The sequence below is a fragment of the Acinonyx jubatus genome, chromosome D3, assembly GCF_027475565.1.
Source record: "Acinonyx jubatus isolate Ajub_Pintada_27869175 chromosome D3, VMU_Ajub_asm_v1.0, whole genome shotgun sequence".
Taxonomy (NCBI): domain Eukaryota; kingdom Metazoa; phylum Chordata; class Mammalia; order Carnivora; family Felidae; genus Acinonyx; species Acinonyx jubatus.
The window spans coordinates 14,512,183-14,527,751 of record NC_069392.1 but is presented as its reverse complement, the minus strand read 5'-3'; the positions used below and the strand labels follow the sequence as shown (position 1 = coordinate 14,527,751).

At 45.8% G+C, this 15,569-nt stretch overlaps 1 protein-coding gene and 1 long non-coding RNA gene across 2 annotated transcripts; one reads left to right on the top strand and one right to left on the bottom strand.

Annotated features, from left to right (window-relative positions):
* Positions 1–205: 205 nt before the first annotated feature.
* PEBP1 (phosphatidylethanolamine binding protein 1) lies at positions 206–5,199 on the bottom strand. The gene is made up of 4 exons (XM_027043918.2): positions 4,938–5,199; positions 3,655–3,764; positions 2,870–2,970; positions 206–1,207 (listed from the first exon to the last, which is right to left on the bottom strand). The coding sequence occupies exons 1-4, from the start codon at positions 5,070–5,072 to the stop codon at positions 990–992; spliced, it is 564 nt and encodes a 187-aa protein (XP_026899719.1). The 5' UTR covers positions 5,073–5,199; the 3' UTR covers positions 206–989.
* A 4,347-nt stretch (positions 5,200–9,546) lies between these two features.
* Positions 9,547–15,340, top strand: LOC113595061 (uncharacterized). The gene is made up of 2 exons (XR_003415514.2): positions 9,547–9,750; positions 14,397–15,340. It is a non-coding gene; the product is annotated as an uncharacterized LOC113595061 (long non-coding RNA).
* The last annotated feature ends 229 nt before the right edge of the window (positions 15,341–15,569 follow it).

The window sequence follows — 15,569 nt, the reverse complement described above, 5'->3', positions numbered from 1 at the left end:
TTAACCAACTGAGCCACCCAGGAGCCCATGCCCATGGAATGGTTACTTCTGCTGTAGTCTGATGGCACATATACAGCGTGGATTCTCTGTATGGTCCCTGAATCAAGTTCCGGTCATCATTGCTGGTGAGGGAAAGGGGCTGTCTCTTGACTTCCCACATTTATGAAACCCCATACCCAAAAGGGCAAAATATCTAGAGACCTGATTCATCCACACAATGTTTTTACTTTTATTCAACTATAAGCAAACAGCATAATTAACACAATAGTCCGCAACCCCAGATCGGCTTTTCTTACACAGACGAAGAGTGACCAGTTCAACAGGTAGACAACTTAGGGATTTTTGACAAACTCACTCAGCCCTGTAGTTCATCTAAATGGCAGTGCCTTAACCGCAAAGCAACTCTGCCTATTGCTTTTTCCAATACTGCTATTTCAAGGAGGCAGAGCAGGACACTTACTCCTAGTAAATAGTCTGAGATGTTGGGGGTTAGTGGACACACCAGCCTCTGGCTTTCTTGGTGAGAGACATGGCCGTGGAAACATGACCCAGAAGTGCCATCATGCACAATTCCAGACTCAGCTCACAAAGGCAGAGGCAATGAATCTTTTTCTTTTTTTTTTTTAAACCTCCCTTCAAGAGTCTTTGATGCTCTGCTCTATTACTAGAAGACCTGGTCTTTTTACCTGAATTTTTTCTTTCTTAAATTCTGGGTTGCTACTCTCATATTAACAATGTGATGACCCCATCCTGGTACCAATATATCCCTCACAAAGGAGTTCAAATTTGATCAAAACATAAACTGGGATGTGACTCTCTGAAATTATAAAAGGACAGGCAGAAGGAAAAGTCACTCTAAACCACTATCTGATTGCTCAGGCCTCACCTGTGAGGATGGGACATGGGAAAGCAGAGAAATCTACATGCAACACTGAACTTGAGAACACTGCTCCAGACCTCCAGCATGCTTTCTGTCTCCTAGCATTTCCCTACTTCCCAGACAGCTGCTCATAGAGTTTGGGCACATAGTCATCCCATTCAGCCTGGTAACATGTACCGGCCACCGGGGGCCCAAGCTCGTACTTTTTGCGGAAAGATGCCACTTTGAATTTGCCACGGTGGTCTCCAGATCGGTTGCTGAGAATGGGCTCGTCACACTTCAGCGGCCCGTTCTGCTCGTAAACCAGCCAGACGTAGCGGTGAAGGCCTGGAGGGAACATGCATACACAGCTAGGCATCAAGGATGGAGAGGTCACCCATGTTCATGTTCAACATGCCAACTGGGAGGGACCCAGCCACCCCACTGACAAGAGGGACACTGAGGACCCGCAGAGGTAGGAGTCAGGACACTCACCTGCTGAAAACCCACTGCAATTGGCATGAAGTCCACAGCTGGCAGCAGGGCCTGGGCCTGGCCCTTGCTCACCCCTCCTACCACCTCTGCCCCCCACTCATCTCATTCTGGGCTCCCAGCCCATCTCCACTGGGACCCGATTGCAAGTCATCTTCCACCACCCCCATCTGAACACCCACTTCACTTCTGCCGTACTAACACTCCTCTAAGAGTCTTACTTTTCAGTTTAGTCTCCTCACTAGAAAAGAGCTCCATAAAGCTATGCTGTTTGTCTAGTTGACCGTCTTCACCGCAGGACCTACCCTAGTGCCTGGTAAAACTCACTGCAACCAACTAAGTAGCAAAGATGCTGAAAAACAACTAGTGTTCAAAGGTGCTTACAGGGTCACCTTCATCTGTCAGTCAATATTCATGGACTAAAGCAACTATGGTCTGGGCATTTTTTGCTATGCATATTGTACTTTACTAAAAGAATATTTTTTAAAAAGCAAAAGGGGAAAAAAAAGTCAGTCACTGAAGCTTTTTTTGCTAATGAGAACACAGCTCCTACTCGAGAGAATTGCTTTATTCTCCTGTGTGTACTTCCCATAATTAAACTGCCTAATTATATAACTGCCCTAGAGAACTTAATCGATCCCTGGAAAAGATGTACCTTTACTTTCCTCTTATGAATACATGAGAGGGCCTGAAGCCATCTGAAGCTTCAGGGTCTACAGATAAAGCATGAGCCTATGGCCAACTGTTCTTGTCGGGAACCTTCCTGTACCTCTTCAGACTAACATGGCTGGACAGTGTTTCCAACCACCTGACTTCCTTACTCCAGCAAATGAAAGCACCCTGTAATGCACAACAGGTGTAACATCTGACTTGGGGAAGTTTCAGTATAGTCTTCTCCCTCTCTTCGTAACACAGCACATGTAATCTGTAACATAACACCACACAACATATGTGCGTATCTTTAGTATACTTCTTGCTTCCAAGTCTTTTCAAGAGGATACCACCCTACACTTGCAACAGAAAGGAGCTATAAAGAGATAAAGAAGCCAGTTCTTTATAACAAATTTGGAAACTATGGTAACTTCTGAGGTCTTCCATGGGAACCGGCGAAGGCTGAATGTAGAACTCAGATGGGTTAACTGTGTTCCATCCACGTGCAGCGGCATGGCACTGCCACCCCCACCGCCCACCCCCGGAAACTGTTCCAAGCTTTCTGCAACACTGCTTCCTCGGAATGCTCTCACCAACTTCTCTGCATATGATGGCCTAGTGGCTGAGAGGCAATCATTAACAGAGGTGCCATCTGACCAGAACCCAAGGTTCTAGCCACCTGACGTCACTGCAGGTCTCAATGTCCCTGGCAGGCAACTGCCTTGGAGGTTGAACTGCACTGCCTGAAAGCCCCACTAGGCTAAGGGATCTCTGAGAACCAAACTAAAACTTGCAGCCCTTTGGGCCACTCCTAATGTGCACCCACTACCCCCGCCTGCCTCACCCCCCAAAGCAGCTTTTACTGACCTGTGCCCTTGGGAGGCCCAGAGCCGACGTAATCAGAGAGGACTGTGCCACTGCTAATGTCGTTGCCCTTCATGTTGACCACCAGAAAATGGTGCCATTCCCTATAATGAGGAACACAGGACAGTCAACACACAGGAAATTAGTACACACTCACTGCACAGTCAGCAAGTGTGCACGAAGCACAGGCTCTGGGCCAGGATGCAGCGATGACACAGACAGACAGTCCTGCTTTCTTGGCCAGCACAAACCTCACCACTCTGCACAAGAGAGGGCCCAATACCTCCCTCTGAGATTTTCTAGGCAGTATCTGCAAACACTTTCTGGAAAGGGCCAGACAGTAAATGTTTAGGCTTTGCCGTTCATACTGTCTCTGTCACTATCCAATTCTGTGGCGATAGTGTGAAAGCTGCCATTAACAAGACATAAATAAGTTATCGTGGCCGTGTCCCAACAAAACTTACTATGTGAACACTGAAATTTGAATTTCTTGTAGCTTTCACATGTTACAAAGCATTATTCTTTCAATTTCAATCACTTAAAAATGTAAAAACCATTCTTGGCTCATGGGGCTATACAAAAATACGTATGAGACAGATGTGGCTCTGGGCTACAGTTTCTAGACTGCTGCACTAGGGACTGAGAGGTAGGAAATGCACACTCTGGCTTAAGCATGGGTGTGGACATCCCAAACTGGGTCTATTCTCCTGGCACAGCATGCCAGAAAGCACTAGGTCATATTTGGATGACCTGGTGTTCCTGGTGTTCCCCGTCTTTCCCCAACTTGCCTGTATTTGGGGTCCTTCCTGCTGGGAGCATCTGGGTCTGTCATGACCAAGGTGTAGAGTTTACCTGGATCAAGGCCATCCCATGCAATACTGGTGGGCCGGTTTTTAACCTGCAGGAAGGAAGCAGTGTGGAATTAAAAAGTCAGAAATGCAGAAGCCAACACTCTTTGATTTCAGGTTCCTCAAAGGTAACACACAGTAGATTATTAATAAAATCTAAAGTTTTTTGATTCTGCTGAGAGCCAGGAGCTTACTAATATACATTATTTATTTTAGTCCCAACCACACTACAGGGCTGTTACCCTAGCATGTTATTAACAGAAAGAGGTGGGGTCTGAATTTAAACCCTGCCGCTGACTGAGTCCTCTAAACTGCAACCTCACATGGTCTGGAATGACAGGTCCTCTAGATTCTGTGACCAGGAGCTTAGCTGGGGCTTACTAAAGTGCAATCTGAATTAACTGGACACTTAAAAGTGCACAGAAAATGAGAAAGTCCAGGTGGCCCAACTGCATAGTGAGTCTGGGAAAACGTGGGCTGCAGAGAGGCACTTTATTTAAAACAATAAGCTCTGTAAACATCCAACACAGTTCGCTGTCAAAACAGTTTATTCACACCATTGCCCCGGAGCTTCATGACCGATAACTAGCAAGTGTCTGGCACTCGTTTCTCCGCTTGCAGCAGCCAGGGCCTGGTCGGGTCTCAGGCCGGGGCGTTGGAGGCCAAACGGTAGAACACTGCATGCTGTTGCCCTCGAGCATTCCAGATGCAGAACGAACTTAGAACTTACCTTCGGGTGGCTTCTTGCTCTTGCCCACTAAGACAAACGGAGGAATCCGGGGGCGATACCGGTCACCGGTTACATAATGCGTCACATGGCCTCGGGTGGGGCCTCTGCCACCCAAACTGTGGCCTAAAATTCTGGGACCCGAGGGGAGGCTCTGGGGCGGCCGGGGCGACCTCGGCCATCACTTCCCGGGCACCGCCCCCTCCCCGCCCCTGCCCCCAAGGCCCAAGCAATTTCTGGGCCTAGGCCCGGGCCAACACCACGAAGTAAGTCCCTGCAAAGTAGATCACTTTCTCCTGCAGGCGGAGCCCCGCCCGCCACGTGCTGCGGTCCTGGGGCCCGCAGGTGTCTGCAGGCCTGCAGCGTGGGCACCGCGACCCCCTTCCCTCTGAGGATCCGGCGCACAGAGGCCGGAACATCCTTCCCATCTCCGCCGGGTCCCCTCCCCGGAGGCCTCCAGGCCTGGAGCAGAGACACGCCCGCCGCCCTCGGGTACCTGGGTGGGCGTCAGCACTTTGCCCAGCTCGTCGACCTCCGCCCCCGTGTATTTGACCTGCAGCGGATGCTGCGGCCGCTCGTCCACTTCCTGCAGGCTCAAAGGCCCGGACCACTTGCTGAGGTCAACCGGCATCGCTGAGCCGAGGTGGGCAGACGGCGGAGAAGAGTCGCGGGAGGTAAGGGCACAGGCCTACAACAGCAACTCCCAGCAGTCGGCGAGCTGGCGGGAGGAGGCGCGGGACCAGCAGCCGTGGAGACGCATGCGTCGGAGCCACAGCCTTGCCCTTCCCCTATCCTCCAATCACAGGCGAGGCCCGGCCTACTCTGCTCTCTAATTGGTCAAAACCGGTAGCACGGGGCGTCTCGCAGTCCCAGGTCAATGCAGTAGGTTTTGCATTTCTTTTTGCACTGAGGGTAGTTGCTAACCCGCTGCAGTAGCAGATTTCCAAGTTGCTGTGCCTCGATTTGCAAGACTGTTGTATCAAGAAATGCAATTAAACTAGCTTATATATATACATATATATACATATATATACGTATATATATGTATATATATATGTATATATATGTATATATATGTATATATATATTTTTTTACCATTTTGCATGATTCTTGCTCTATTTTTTAAATACAGAAATGATAAGTCCTTGCTTCTTTTCCCACTTCTTACAGCAAACCTGGTTGCCCTCACCGCCCTGTACTTTTTGCGCATGCTCACGTTTTGGTGACTGCCAAGTGAGAGGGCCTGAGATCGAACTAATGTGCATTTCTCTAAACGGACAAATATATTTGCACATGTATTTGATTCCCCTGTACCCACTTGGTGCAAACAAGATTCCTGGGAAGTGATTTTCTTTTTTAACTTTTTAAACCATAATGATTCCTGTGTTGCTGACAATGGGCTCTGCCTCTGCCAGAACTGCTTTCATGGTGGCCACCAAATGCTTTCTTTTTACTAAATGTAATGGGCACTATTTAACAGTCCTTAACCAATTTGACCTTAGGACAGTTTTTTACATTGATTACCACCTCTCTCCTCGCCCCCAGGTAATTAAAAATTGTCTGTTGTTTTCTTAATGGTGAGAATACAAGTTCATTGTAGAAAATTCGGAGGAAAAAAACCCTAATGAATTAAATTAAAATCATTTCTATTACACTACATGGATATAAGCATCAGTTAACAATAATTTCGTTCTGTTTATTCATTAATATAAAAATTGCATTAACCTCCAACATTATGGAATATATCAAAAAGGTATCAAAGTATATATCAAAAATATCAAATCAAAAATAAATCATTATTTAATGGCTTATTTGGTTCTAGATGCACCATAATTATTCAACAATCCTCTTGATGTTGGACATTTATGTTTTTTGTTGTTTTTTCCTTTTACAAACATCAAGGAAATGAACATCTTTATACACATATATTAATGAGGGGCGCCTGGGTGGCTTAGTTGGTTAAGCGTTGGACTTCGGCTCAGGTCATGATCTCACTGCTCGTGAGTTTGAGCCCCACATCGGTCTCTGTGCTGACAGCTCAGAGCCTGGAGCCTGCTTTGGCTTCTGTGTACCCCTCTGTCTCTCTGCCCCTCCCCTGCTCAAATTCTGTGTGGCTCTCAAAAATAAACATTAAAAAAAAAAAACTTGGTAGGTAGTTTCAGGAAAATTTTATTAGGGATGTACTAGGCCAAAGAGTACTCCAATGAGGACTGTCATTTACTGACGGTCAGCACTACCCTATGCCAGGCCCTAACTGAAGGGAGGCCTTGAAACTCAGAGTCTCATTACATCATCACACCAAACCAAAGTGGAAGGCACTGCTGTTACCCCATTCCATAGATAAATAAACTGAGGCTTGGAAAGGTGTAAGCCTGCCTGGCTACAAAAGCCAGACACAAAGCCCTTAGGCACACCCTAGCTGGGAGTGCAAGGGTCAGGGGGGAGGGGGGTTGTAGAGGTGAGGCGGTCATGATCTGGCCTCCAGAAAGCTTCCTCTAGGAAAGGTGTCACCACGAAGAGCCCACTTGGCAACCATGAGAATGCGCCTCTTAGATCTGACTGGTAGGAGAGAATTTGGGTCCCAGCTGCTATGCTCTCTCTGCTTTTAAGCCAAGGCCGGGCTTTGGCAGACTTCCCCCACTGGCAATGACCGAGCTCTGCAGAGATACTATGGCAGAGCCTGGAGATGGGCTCCTCTGTAGTCAGGATGGACTTGCCTGCTTTCTTTGAAACTGCACCTCAGGTAGACGCTTCCTGCACAGGTCAGACAGCTCTCCCAGCCTCTTCACTCCCTCCCACTTATTTGCACAGCCATTTCCCCTAATAAGTTTTTTGCACAGCTTCTCAGATGACCAAGAGTGACACTCCCAAGTTTAAAAGACAGTATGAGGACAACCTGAAGTGGAAGTGAACTTGGAGTGTTAGGTCTTGGAACAGTGGGCAGATGGATTTTGCTGGAATGGGGCATTTGGGTAGGGGCAGGTGGATGGCATAGCAATAAGGCTGAATAAGGCTGAAGAGACACAAAAAGGAATATCCTTTTATTTTTTAACCTAGGAAAAGTTTAAAATTTTCTTCAGTACACAAATACCCAGCCACATAGCATAATCTAAGAGCATGGGTATAGGAAACAGAATGAGTTCATATTCCAAATCACTCACCCAATACCTATGAAACCTTGTGCATGTGTGACAGGCAGAAAAATGGCCTGTCAAAGATGTCCACATCCTAACCTCAGAATCTGTGAATATTGCATGGCAAAGGGGAATTATGGTTGCAAATGGAATTAAGGTTGCTAATCAGATGCCCTTAAAATCAGGAGATTATCCTGGATTATCTGGGTGGGCCCAAGGTAATTTCAAAGGTCCTTAAATCGGAGGGGGAAGGCAGGATTGTCAAAACCAGAGTGATGCCATGTGAGAAAGACTCAACCAGCCATTGCTGGCCTTGAAGATGGAGGAAGGGACCATGAGAAAAGAGTGCCGGTAACCTCTAGAAGCTAGAGAAGACAAGGAAACCGATTCTCCCCTAGAGCCTCCAGAGTGTACATAGCTGTGCTGACACTTTTGATTTTTAGCTCGGTGAGACTTCAGACTTCTAGCATCCAGAACTATAAGATAATACATCTGTGTTGTCTTAAGCCACTAAGTTTGTGGTCATTTGAGTAGCAACAGGAAACTCATACAGCATGTGACTTATCCTCACGAGGCCTTAGTTTCTCCCTCTCTAAACTGGGTTTACCAACACCCCTGAAATGATCATTGTGAGGATTCCATGCAACTCATCTGATGTGCTTCACACACAGCCTGGCACCTCCAAGTAGGAAGCTATTACTTTATTAGACATTCACTGCATAAAATTCATATATAAAAATAAGCAAACATAAAATTAATTAGTTAAGTAATGTCCTTTAGTAATCCTACCACCCAAGTCAATGAACATGTTGCTGTATTTCCTTCCAGACTTCTTTCTATGCATATAAATGTGAATATGCATATATGAAAATATGATTTCAATATGACATACATGCTGTTGTGTAATTTGCCTCTTTTTGGCTTTCTCCGGTCATGTCTATAAATAAATACAGCCACACTTTTTTTAACCTGGCTTTATTTTATTTTATTTTATTTTATTTTATTTTATTTTATTTTATTTTATTTTTTGAGAGAGACAGAGAGCATAAGTGAGCAAGGGGCAGACTCACCCAGGGCTTTAGTGGGACTCGAGCTCACCTGATGTGGGACTGGAACTCACAAACTGTAAGATCATGACCTGAGCCAAAGTCAGAGACTTAACCGACTGAGCCACCCAGGTGCCCCTACAGCAACATTTTTAATAGCTGCACAAGATTCCATTGTATGGATTGTCACTTGTTTATAAACACAACCCCCCCCTTTGGAAACATGGAAGGCATTCTCACTATTATGCTCTAGAAACATCTCTGCAATACTTACCCTTTTGCATGAGGCCCTTATTAGGTTGGTTGTTTTCTCTTGAGGATAAAAAAAATGCTAAAAGTGGGTCAAAGAAAATTTACATTTTAAGTTTGAGATACTATGTTCCAGATTGGGTTGGGCCTCTGTGGTCAATTTTTAAGTGAAAAGGGTACCTAACGCTTTTATTACCCTGTCATTTATTTCAAATGTTTCAACCTCCACGAAGTTCTATATTCATGCTTTTAACAATATATGCAGAGTATGTGATCCACATAAGAATACATACATAATTCTGCATTAGCCCTCTTTTAATATTTTATTTTGAACATTTCCTGATGTTAAATACATTTCCAAAAATGTTTTCTTTAAAATGGCTGACACAGGGGCGCCTGGGTGGCTCAGTTGGTTGGGCGTCCGACTTCGGCTCAGGTCATGATCTCGCGGTCCGTGAGTTCGAGCCCCGCGTCGGGCTCTGTGCTGACAGCTCAGAGCCTGGAGCCTGTTTCGGATTCTGTGTCTCCCTCTCTCTCTCTGACCCTCCCCCATTCATGCTCTATCTCTCTCTGTCTCAAAAATAAACGTTAAAAAATTTTTTTTAATAAAATAAAATAAAATAAAATAAAATGGCTAACACAATGGGGTCATGAATTACTTAATCATGCAATCATGGCTTTTCATTTTCTCCCTTGTCAGACAACTGAGGAAAGTGGAAGTTCAGAAATTTCAGGGACTTGCTGAAGGCTGACAACCAGCTGAGAAGAAAGCCACTTCATCTGTGCTAAGTGGTCTGCAGAGTCCAAAGCAGGTCTGGGCAGAGAGGCAGTTCTGCCAGCCAGAGCGGAAGGAGCCAAGCACTCCTGCAAATGTCCACAGTAAGTGTTTGTTTTCACCCAGAAACCAAGAAGTGCCCCAGAAATCCAGGTTAAAACCCCAGCCCTGGAGAAGTACAGAGGCTCCTGGCATACAGCAGAGGTGCTCAATATTTACTGATTACTCAGAGCACTGTTCACGTATTAAAGGAGGTGGGGAAAGCAATTTTTAAAAAGGAAGAAAAGAAAAACAAATGTTATATTTATTGACACACATCCGCTATATACTTGCCTTTCTGGATTGTAGTGTGTGTGTGTGTGTGTGTGTGTGTGTGTGTGTGTGTGCGTGCGTCTGTGTGTGTGTGTCTGTGTGAGTGTGTGTGTGTGTCTGTGTGTGTGTGTCTATGTGTGTGTGTGTGTCTATGTTTGTGTGTGTGTGTGTGTGTCTAGGCAGGGAGTTTCCGTAGGTGCTGTCCTTGGGTAGCCTCAAATGAATGAGTCTGAGAAACTGCAGGTTGTTTTTGTTTGTTGAGTGAGGGGAGGAAATTCACTGATGTGGTTATTTGGTGGAGTGGCTTCATTCCAGTTTACTCATTGTGCTTCTGCTAGAGAAAGAGTTTCACCAGGCAGGCCTAAGGCAAAAAAAAACAAAAAACAACCCTCTGTCCTGTGGCCGTGATTCAGAAACTGTTGTTGAGGCCATGCTTGATTTGGGATTGTGACATCAGAGGATCCAGGCACAGGCTGTTGGCCATGGAAGCTGGGCTGAGACATTGTTCTGGAAGTTGACCGAGATCTTGGTCTCCAGCATGCCACTTGTTAGGTTTTTTATACTGAGATTTTTGCTTTTCTGCTATGAGAATTTCAAAGCATTTTATTTTATTTTTAAAGATTTTGTTTTGAAGTAATCTCTACACCCAACATGGAGCTCGACCTTAAAACCCCGAGATCAAGAGTCAAGTCACCTGCTTTACCAACTGAGCCAGCCAGGTGTCTCAAAGCATTTTAAGATACTCTTTACGTTCACGCTGTCATCTTCTACGTAAAATATCTTTAGGAAAAAATTAGACAGAAAATTAATTTTAAAAACGAGCAAGTCTTGGGGCTCATGGGTGGCTCAGTCAGTTAAGCATCTGACTTCAGCTCAGGTCATGATCTCACGGTTTGTGAGTTCGAGCCCCGCATCGGGCTCTCTGCTGACAGCTCGGAGCCTGGAGCCTGCTTGAGATTCTGTGTCTCCCTCTCTCTGCCCCTCCCCTGCTCATACTTTGTCTCTCTCTGTTGCAAACATAAATAAAAACATTTAAAAAAAATTTTTTAAATAAAAAAAAGCAAGTCTATTTCCTCTAAAAATTGAAAGTAGGCTTACTATATGACCCAGCAATCCTACTTTTGAGTCTGTATCCAAAAGAACTGAAAGCAGGATCTTGAAGAGATATTTGCACATCATTTTCACAGCAGCATTATTCACAGTAGCCAAGAGGTGGAAACAACCCCAAATGTGCACTCATGAATGAATGGATAAGCAAAATGTGGTGTATCCCTACCTGCAATATTATTCAGCCTTTAAAAAGGAGGAAGCCTTTGGTGCCTGAGTGGCTTAGTCGGTTGAGCATCTAAGTTCAGCTCAGGTCATGATCTCATGGTTTATGAGTTCAAGCCCTGCGTAGGGCTCTGTGCTGACAGCTCAGAGCCTGGAGTCTGCTTCACATTCTGTGTCTCCCTCTCTCTCTGCCCCTCCCCTGATCAAGCTCTGTCTCTCTTTCTCAAAAATAAACAAACATTTAAAAAAATTTTTTTAAGTTAAAAAAAAAGAAGGAAACCCTGTCACAAGCTATAACATGGATGATCTCAAGCACATCATGCCAAATGAAATAAGTCAGTCTCAAAAGGACAACTACTGTATGATGCCATTTACATGAAGTATCTAAAGAAGTCAGATTCCTAGAGACGGGAACTAGAATGGTGCTGCCAGGGCCAGGGGAGGGGGCAGGGGAGAGAATGAGGAAAGTTCTAGAGATGGATGATGGCAGTGGTTACCCAACAGTGCAAATGTATTTAATGCCACATAGCTGTGCTTAAAAATGGTTAAGATGGCAAATTTTATGTGATGTGTGTTTTACCACAATTAAGCATAAAAAAATAAGATAAAATAAGAACTAAGCAAATTCTGGATATACACACAATGGAATATTACTCAGCCCATAAAAAGGAGTGAAGCACCCATACTTTGCTACAATGTAGATGAACCTTGAAAACATTATGCTCAGGGCATTGGGTGTGTGTCAGTCGGTTAAGCATCCAACTCTCGATTTCAGCTCAGGTCATGATCTCGTGGTTTGTGAGATCAAGCCCTGCGTCAGGCTCTGTGCTGACAGCACGGACCTTGCTTAGGATTCTCTCTCTCCTTCTCTCTGCCTCTCTCAAAATAAATAAAAAACATTATTTAAAAAAAAATCTTTGAAAACATTATGCTAAGTGAAAGAAGCCACACACCAAACAAAGGCCATATATTTTATGACTCCATTTATACGAAACACCCAGAATAGGTAGACACAGAATGCAGACTGGTGGTCACCAGGAGTGCAAGGAGGAAGGACTGAGGAGCAACTGTTTAATGGGCATGGGGCTTTATTTTGAGAGGATGAAAAATGTTCTGGAACTAGACAGAGGTGGTAGTTGCACACTGAGTGCCACCACTTTGTTGACTCTAAAATGGTAAATTTTAGGTTATGTGAAGCTCACTTCAATTAAAAAAAGAAAGAGCAAGTTCTAGAAGTCACCTGCAAACATGTTGGTAGGCTCAGAGGATGTTAGCAGGATCCGTTCACAAACAACACACGCTTTTAAAGACTGGGAGGCAGAAACAGATTATCAGGTGTAGACACTAGTGTTGTTTTTGCTAGCATTCATTTCTCTTTCAAGTACTACTAACAGCCCACTCCTATGTCACTCTCATTGCTTACGGTTTAGGTGGCAGGCACAGGGATGGTCATGTGACCAGAGACTGGCCAATCAAAGCATTGCATCCCTCTCCTCTAGCCATTGGTTCTGGGATGCACAGGTGACCAAGCCAGGCCAATGAGACTCTATTTGGGAACCTTGGGTAGGACCACTGGGAAGAAGGAATCTCTCTTCCAGCCAGTGCTGCCGAGGAGAGAGGATGTCAGCCTGGGGCTGCTGGGGATCATCTTGTCCCCAAGACAAAAGAGGCTGCTTGAGAATGAGCCAACACAGAGGAAGGTAGCTCCTAGAGAGAGAGAGAGAGAGACATCATGGACATGATGACATTGACACTGTTTGACCTCTGGATGGCACGAAGCCTGAAGTAAGAACTACCCTTGGACTTTGCAGATACATGAGCCAGCAAATTCCATGTTGGATCTGTGCCTGTTTAAATTGGATGTTGTTCATTTGCAACAGAAAGAGTCCTTAGTTAATGCAGATAATCTCCTTATTAAAAAGGAGCTAGAAATAGAAACCAGTTCTCCCAAATCATGCTAAAACTCAGTGAAGCCTCATTCATTCAGGTTTTAGTGCTATCAAATTAGTGATTATTCAAACTGGAACCTCGACCATCTTCATGAAAAACAGCTTGCTTTGTGTCTTTGTGCCTGCCATGCCCACAGATCCTAGGAAGCCCCAGGAGTCCAACCCAACCCACCTGACCACCAGTCCACAAACTTGTCAAACAAATCACCTATGGAACAGACTTGCTCCACAGGATGACCTGGACCAATCAGATTTGACCTCTTAAATCTGCACTGGTATATAAGGAGAAACAGGCAGGTGTAAATGGCAGAGCTAATACAGAAAGAAGCTGTACAGAGGGTGTAAAGGGGCCATTGAGAGTCTTGCACAGGCTGAAAATCAGAGGCAGCAGGGAGTTTGGGTAAAAACATACAGAGAATAGAGGAGAAATGGCTCATCACCAGTGCAAAAACAACAGATTCACAGAGAGAAAGAGGCACCTGGAGAGACAGAGACCTCTGAGCTCCAAAACTGACCTACTCCACAACAGGGCTCCAGGTGGGTGCCGGACCACCAGCATCCCTTCAGCAAACACTTTGTCCTTGACGTGACCTCAGCACATCTCTATCCCAAGACACCCAAAGAATCTGGCCGACTTATTTTTATGTTAATCAGGAAAACATAAAACTGAAAAGTCTTTTCAAGTCTCAAGACTCAAGCGACTAAAACTGGAATCAAGTGCAAACTGGAATCTTTAGGGGCGCCTGGGTGGCTCAGTCGGTTAAGCGTCAGACGCGGCTCAGGTCATGACCTCATAGTTGGTGAATCCGAGCCCCACATCGGGCTCTCTGCTGTCAGCACAGAGCCCACTTCAGATCCTCTGTCCCCCTCACCAATAGGTGCTTGGCTTCGGAAGTGTCTGGATCCAGGGGCTTAAGTGATGCCATAAGTACCTGTCTCCCTCCTATTTCTCAGCTTTGTTTGCCTCTGGGCTTGTTTCAATCTCAAGTAGACTCTCCCTTTATGTTGCCAGAAAGCCATTGTGATGGCAGCTTCTAAGAAGGCCCTGGAGAGTCCCACCTCCTGGTATTCATGGCCTTGTATAGTCCCTTCCCCTTGAGTAACCCAAGCTTAACCAATAGCATACAGCAATGTTAATGGAATGGCACTTCTGTGATCAGGTTACATGAGATTGTGACTTACGGCTTGCTAGCACACTTTCTATATTGCCTTCTCAGCTTGCAGGCTTTCATGAAATAAACTGCCACATGGAAAGGCATATGGCAAGGAACTGAAGGCAGCCTCTGGCCAACAGCCAGCGAGGAGCTGAGGTCCTCTGTCCAACAGCCCACAAGGAACTGACTCCTACCAACAACCACCAAGAGAGATTGGATGCCAATGATTCTCCAGTCAAGGCTTCTGATGAATAGGGTGTCCAGCTCCTGGTTAAAAACCTACGTGTGACTTCTCAGGCCTGCCCAGAGGCAGTGACAAAGGCTTCACCTGGCAGGTCTCACAGGGGAAAGCTGCCCTCCCCACACCAGCCCTGGTGCACAGCAGGCACACGGCAGTCTCTGAAGGGAGACGCATCAAGGACCACACCCCTCTGACCAGTCATGCTCTTGCACATGTCTGCAGTCATTCCTAGGCCTGGTGCCTTCATTCCTAGGTCTCTTCATCTGAGTTCTTGGGCAGAGGTCCTTTTCAGATACCTGTGCCAAGACCTCCTTCTGGAGGGAGGACAGGACCTTGCAGACACTTCCTCCGCCGTGAGTCAGTACCAGTAATTTTCCACCTCCAGCCCTGCTCTCTCACCCTCTGCACTCCCACCTCCCAATCTCTAAGATCCATAAAACAACTGGAGCGTTTCATTCAGGTTCTTTCAACAGCAAGATGACCCCCACGTCTGTGCTGATCCCCCTGTGGCATTCCATGGGGGAAAATGCAACAGGGAGACAAGGTACTTTCGCCAGGTTCAGCCTCTTGCTTACACCATCACGCCAAGAGTAGCGGCTTGATGCTTTCGTTTTTGGCCTGACACTTCAGCGCTTGACTGAGCTCCTGAAAACGAGACCCAGCCTTGTCTGACACCTTGAGACACCCTGATTCACAGTTCCCAGCTCAGTCACACCCAAGCCCCTAATCCACAGAAATTGCGAGATAATAAATGTACGTTGTTTTATTTATTTTTCTTTTTTAAATGTGTATTTATTTGGGGAGGTAAGGGGCAGAGAGAGAGGGAGACGCAGAATCTGAAACAGGTTCCAGGCTCCGAGCTGTCAGCACAGAGCCTGATGCGGGGCTTGAACTCATGAACCATGAGATCATGACCTGAGCTAAAGCCGGACGGTTAACCGACTGAGCCACCCAGGCGCCCCTATGTATACTGTTTTATGCCACAAAGTTAGTGG

Excerpts from the sequence above, each read along its gene's own strand:
- PEBP1 (XM_027043918.2), bottom strand. The coding sequence starts at position 5,072 with ATGCCGGTTGACCTCAGCAAGTGGTCCGGGCCTTTGAGCCTGCAGGAA. Across the intron at positions 3,765-4,937 it reads AAGTGCTGACGCCCACCCAG|GTTAAAAACCGGCCCACCAG; the intron begins GTACCCGAGGGC and ends TCCTTCCTGCAG. Across the intron at positions 2,971-3,654 it reads AGGAAGGACCCCAAATACAG|GGAATGGCACCATTTTCTGG; the intron begins GCAAGTTGGGGA and ends TCCTCATTATAG.